Source organism: Austrofundulus limnaeus, unplaced genomic scaffold (assembly GCF_001266775.1).
Source record: "Austrofundulus limnaeus strain Quisiro unplaced genomic scaffold, Austrofundulus_limnaeus-1.0 Scaffold1659, whole genome shotgun sequence".
Lineage (NCBI taxonomy): Eukaryota > Metazoa > Chordata > Actinopteri > Cyprinodontiformes > Rivulidae > Austrofundulus > Austrofundulus limnaeus.
The window spans coordinates 32,434-38,924 of NW_013954061.1; the positions used below are offsets into that span (position 1 = coordinate 32,434).

General features: G+C 37.0%; 1 protein-coding gene across 1 annotated transcript in view; it reads right to left on the bottom strand.

The window, feature by feature from the left end:
* Positions 1–3,264: 3,264 nt before the first annotated feature.
* LOC106536025 (calmodulin-lysine N-methyltransferase) overlaps positions 3,265–6,491 on the bottom strand; it is a gene marked incomplete at its 5' end in the record, with an annotated part of 17,550 nt that continues 14,323 nt past the window's right edge. Inside the window, 1 exon segment of the mRNA XM_014033195.1 lies at positions 3,265–5,381. Coding sequence (XP_013888649.1) covers positions 5,283–5,381 — 99 coding nt within the window.

The window sequence follows — 6,491 nt, forward strand, 5'->3', positions numbered from 1 at the left end:
TATATATATACATACATATACAGTATATATATGCAAAACAAATACAGGAGTGAAAACATAGCAGCGCAAAAATGTTTTATTTGCACATTTGTACGTGTTTTATTTCAAATTCAAAGGTGTCAACAACATAAGAGGTTCACATGGAAAACCAGCCTTCCATGTGAACCAGAGTCTGATTCAGCACCAGAGGAGAATGAAGATGATTAAATTGTAGTTGGTAAGGCCAGATCTTATTTGGCAGTTCCACTGCAAATTTTGTGATGTAATGGTTCAGAAAATATAATAGAAAATTGACAAAACTGAGCAAGTTGAAAAATATTTTAAAAATTCTGCACTCCTCGAGACTTAAAGCACACAAAAAATGTATTTAATAGCAAAAAAAAGGATTTTGCACCCTTTGACCAGCAGCTGCTAACAGGGGAGTCTACTTTGAAAACTGGCCAGAGGTCTGAATTGACCTTCATGTGTAAAAACACAAAAGTTAAATCTCAAGCCTGAGTGTACTGAAGTTTTAAAATATTACTTCTGTCCATAAATGTCAAATTATTGCAAATGTAAGTAATGTAATATTACATCTTTATCCACCTCAGACAGGACTCTTTTACATAAAGGATGTTCAGATTTAACCAAACTATATTTCCTGCTCCTCATCATCCATCACTCGCTGTCTTGATTCTTTGCTCTCCTTCTCTAACTCCCCCCATCTTTCTTTCTCCTTCCTTTGCTCGCCTTTCTCCCCTCTCCTCCTTTCCTCCCCTCTCCATCTTGACACAGTGCACTGAGCCTAATCGTGGATAATTGGGTGGGAGGGCCGGTGGGCTGGCCCTGCCTTTGTGTGCAAAGGGCAAGTGGTCAAGTTAATGGGGCCCTTGTGTCGAGCTGGGAGCACTCTGTCTCTCTTTTTCTCTCTTCGATCATTCCTCGTGGACAGTCAATCTCAGTCGGCTACTTTTTATTTCACCACTGAAGCTTTTCCCTGCTGTTTCGATCTGGTTTGCCCTCATTTCCAGCTGTCTCGTGTTGCCCTTCCTTCCATTCATTCAGCGAGTCTTGGTACCAGTTTTATTTTCCTCGTCCTCTGCCCTCTTGTCTTTTTCAGCCTCTGTCTTCCTCTCTTTTCTCTCTATCTGTAGCTTTTTCTATCTCTTCTCTGTGGCTCTTCAGCATAATGCTGGGGAGGAGAGAACAGACCTCTTTAAAATATCAAAAGACAGATCGGGAGGCCTCGCTGGTTCCCCCTCCTTCTACAAACTCTCCCTCCCCTTTTCTGACAGATAAACAGAAGAGTGAGCCTGCTGGATTAGCTGCCGTGTTCTGCCTCCCCTCCCTCCTTTATCCCACTCCCTTTTCTTCCTCCAGAGGGGAGGACCGTTCTGCAGGCCTGATGTGTGTGTTACCTTGTCTGGAACCAGTTTAGCCTGCAGGAGGCCATTGTGTTGGAAACACAAGCAGCAGATGATCTGAGTTTTCATTACTTCCATCAACATTTACCACCATTTTTTAAACCAGGAAATTGCATGTTTTTCTAATTATTTTATTTTATATTTTTTTGCACAAGAAACTTAAAAAAATATGGCAATCATTATCGCAAGAAATATTTTTTATCTGCACAGCAACAGTGGATAAACCGTGTCTTTTGTTTGTGTTATAACCTTCTACAGAAATTTAATGCTTTTTTAGTGAGCAATATAAATTAGATTTTACATCACAATTTTTAAATTGACAAATTAAAATGAAGCTCAAACTTAGAGGAAAAATTTTGTTTTTAATTTCACACAAAAAGAAAGAGAAATGATCCACAGAAATGAATAACATCCAAGTGAGTTCATTACAGGGAAGCAAAAAACCAAACAAACATAAAACATGATTTCATTCAGGAAACTATGTGAGGCCATGTCCGTACAGACACTGAAATATGACATATTTAATTAACACTTGTGTTTGTCATACCATCAGAACTCCCTAGATTAAAAACCTTAAAATAAAAATGAACAGAAAAAACGTGTCAACAGTCCAATATTAAAACAAAACCGTAAAAGTTTTGACCCTGTACGAGTTCAGTTTCATTTAATTTGTGCAATGTTTGTACACTTATGTTTAAGGGTAAAAAGAGCAACTTAAAATAAAAACAAAACTACTTTGAAATGATCAAACACTGATTTGGTTTGATTAGAAAATTTTGATTTCTAAGATGTGGCGGCACAGACCCAAATGAACCTTTGACTTTCTCACCTTAATAATACTAATTAAAAGTTTTAGGCACAACATCAATACAAAGACCACATGTAATTCTCTGAATGCAGACTTCCCTGCTTTTTGACTGTCTGTTTTCACAGTGAGGATTAAATAACTAAAAACAGAAGTGAGGGCATCATGTGGAAATATGACATCACAGCAGATCAACATGGGCATTGAGAGCAGCAATGTGAATTTAAGAGCAAACAGTGATCTCAAAGTGTAGAGATTGTTTAAAGTTGAAGCTAAAACGTGATGGAGTTTTATTTTTTTATTTTATTTTTACACACAGTCACAGTGGGGACAGTATTTCTGCTAGTCTATATATATATCCAATACAGCAAATCACATTACAAATATGCTTAAAAATGTAATTAAACAAGCTTTTGAACTTTTGCAACAGAATTTTAATCCTTAAACCAGTGAGACAACAGGCATAATTGGCTTTCTGAGTTGTTCCTTTCTTATTTCTGAAGGCTGATTATCTCACAAAAATGTAAACAGCAACCACTGGGAGGTACTGCATAGCTTATTGGAAGCCGTGTACACCAGTGGATCACAGTGTAATATGGAGACAGATTACTGCAAGTACACTTGCTGCTTTTTAATACCACTGAAAACAGAAACAAATATATGAGAAAAGACCTAAAACCAGGTAGCTAATAGAAAAAAAGAGACAGGATTAATTTGAAACACTAAATTTTTAGAAAGTTATAAGAAGTTTCAGAGAATACAGGTACAAAAAAGTTTGTATTTAAAAGCGTGATGAGACACAGCTATGATCTTATGGGGCGGAAATGAAAAATAAAATGTTAAAAAATGTCACAAACACATTTTCATTATTTAGCTCACTTTCTGAGTGTAAAATCCTAGTTTATTTGTTTGTTTTTAAGCTCATAGTTAAATTGAACATTTTTACTAAATGTTACATTTAAATATTGAATAACGTAAATATTAAATACTAAATTTAAATGTGTATATTTAAAATCTAAATGTAAAAAGTCAATCCTAAATGTTGCAGCTAAATAAATTACTCACTGGGACACAGCCTTTGCTGTTGGTGCTTAGCTTTTATTGTGACATCATCATCCTGCGACAAAAGGAACCACTAATGCCACTAACAAGGCTACTGCTGCTAACACTGCTGAAGATGGAATTTAAAATTTAAATTTAAAACCTGTTCACTGAAAATGATATGGACTGTACCTGCAGTTCAACAATTTTTAGTGCAGCTTGGACACCAGCCGCAACTGCAAATTTGATGTCTTGTGGGGAAGCGTCAGCTGTTGTTTTTGTCATCATCACAAAGGGTGCGTTCCATTCCGCAATACTGAAATGTAAACATTAACATTTAGCCATAGCATTTAGAATTTATTTAACTTTTACATTTAGATTTATAATTTAACTCATAAAACAACATTTAGCAAACATTAGCAAAATTTAATAATAATGAGGTAAATAATAAAATGTTACTGGAAATGTTTTAACCAAGATTTTACACTCAGGAAGTGAGCTAAATAATACAAATGCATTAGTGACATTTTTAACGTTTTATTTTACACTTGGCACCCATTATGTTCTTGTATGTTCTTCAACAAATGAGTTTCCTCTTTCTCTTAGAGACGTTTATGTGAGACATGTCTGATAACAGCTGCAGCTCATGAACGCTCACAGCGGTAACAGAAAACACTTGGCTGCTGTTTAATCATTCAACGTATCAACTTTTCTAACCTGGTTTTCTTCACCCGAGGGACACAAAGCTTTGATTAAAAGCTCAGTGTCTCTTTGGGAAGAGTAATGGGCCCACTTATGAGGTCCCCATCCCCATTCACCAGTACCAATGTCAACTTTTCACCTGTATGCTCTGAATAGTGGTTATCAGAAGAAAAAATAATTAATTTATTATTATTATTCTTTACACACTCAGAAGTGTAAACAACAGAAACCAGAAAGTTGTGTTGTTCATACATACAATCTAACTTAACTGGTTTAAATAAAACATCCTGTCAAACTGATAATGGCAACAACTTCACTCACACACAAACAATTTTTTAAAATCAATTCCACAGTATCTGGTCAATAAATGCAAATACAGTGGTTCTGTAAGAGTCTTTATCTTGTCTCTGCAGGATCCACTTCCACACGTTCAGGTGTCTCACTTCAAAACCAGGACATCTGACACAGCAGATCTGAGGCTGAGTTCTACACATTAGTTAATAAAAGTCATCAATTCAATTTCAAAAACTCAAACCACAAGTGAAGAGCGGAATTAAAGGTCACAGAATTACAGAATTAAACTCAGTGTGTTGTTCCGCTCAAACACATTGTAACGCCAACAGAGTTGTGTCAAATTAATCAAGGTGTCATTTAATTGGCTCTACTTGTCCCGTGGCAATAACGTTGTGTAATATGCAATCTGCAGCTCCTGGAAGCAACGATTGCTCTTTTAATCTGAATGTGCCTTAATGTGTTAATGCACCGTTGTAAGAAATGCACAAATGAAGTTCTTGTGCTGACCTCTGGCTGGGATGAATGAGCTGTGTTAAAAGAAATTAGAGGTGGAAGGAGAGGAAACTGTGAGTTGCTTCACACTGTGACAGTCAGTGAATTAAAGATGGCCTCCATGCTGAGGACAGAAACACAGTGGCTTGGGTTAACAGTGACTGGTTAAAGGGGGAAAGAACTCACTGAATACCTGATACATGTAAAAATATTAATGTGATGTACTATGTGGATAACTAGTTTAACAAAAATTAAGTATCTGACTGAATATTTGTCTTGTTAGCTGAAATAAGAAAACAAAAATGAGTGGATAATTAAAAAGGCTCATTATATGATTGAATTTTAAGCAAAATACTGACTGGTTATCTGGCTTTTGTCTGACCAGACGACAGTTTGGTATAATGATTAATACATCTGGACAGGGTTTTATTTAAAACTCTGATCATCCTCTGAACTGATAGTAGTCTGGCACATGGCTGAAACATACTGACTTTGTCCCACTCTGCTTCCAAACACAAAAATATAGAGTGGAGCTCTCTTGTGGTTTACTGAGCGTGGTTGACAGGTTGAGGTCCTTTGGTCAGGGTGATGAGGAGAGGATAGTGAATGTTCTCATCGTATGCTTGCTTCCCTTCTCTCAGCATCTGGGGGAAAAAAACAAAATAAGCAATAATTAAACAGTAATACATAAAACCGCATTTTATGCATTTCCCTCATTTTATTAAAAGTTAAACTGGTTGACAAAGGTGAAAAATGACGGAAAAGTGTTGGAGAGGCTGGCAAACACAGGAAACGGTTGCCATATCTAAAAATGGAGTAAAATATTCATGTTTTTTTTTAAATAAATATTGCCATGAAATCGTGTAATTGCTTATTTTGTCTGTTAGCAAAATATCTTCTAATCAACTGGATGAAATTTTCATATTTAAATTCAGTTTTAAAATGGTGGTGGTTGGGGGGGGGGTATTCCTCAAATCTCCTGTGGTAGCCAATTGGAGCTGCTTCAACACTTGCTGGTACAAAGCACCGCCTATTTGTACAAGGCATCGCCCAGCTTGGCTCCTCCCCCACAGAGCACCCTTACCCCGAAGTACTGATTTTAAGATGTGCTGAAGTGGGAGTGTCAGAAATGGCAGAAGGTTCTTGAAAAGACAGAGGCCAAGTTCAAGGCAGTTAGATGGTGCAAAGTCAAATTTATTTCTGATATTTACAGCATTAACAAATGAAGTTAATATAGTTACTTGATATAGCACAGAACTGAACTATGTTCCTGGAAAATACAAAATACCCTGCCTTAAATGCTTATTTACATTTTATTGTGAAAAAGTTTCATCAGATATTTTCAGAAACAGAGAAGTGGTTGAAATTTATCAGACGTTACGGAGAGAACACAGTGGAACATATGGTCTTGGTAATTTCTTCCAAAGTAAGAAGGTGTTTAGGATTTGAATCACTACCTGAGACCTTCATATAACTTACCACATGTATGGTAAGTAACTTGCCACACATCGTGAGGTCCAAACATCACATCCACTCTAATTTTCTCTCCTTTAAGTTGAACAAGCCTCCCTCTGCCCTCGTTCTTTTCATCCCTTGCTTTCCCCCCCCTCTATGCACGTTATCTTCATGTTGCCATCCCTTCAGGCAACGGCCGGTGATTGAACCCCTGACCTCCAGAGAGAAAAAGAGAGACCAGGGGAAGGAGGGAGAGGGTGGCAAAGAGAGGAAAACCAGATGACCCGGGGGTGGAGGGG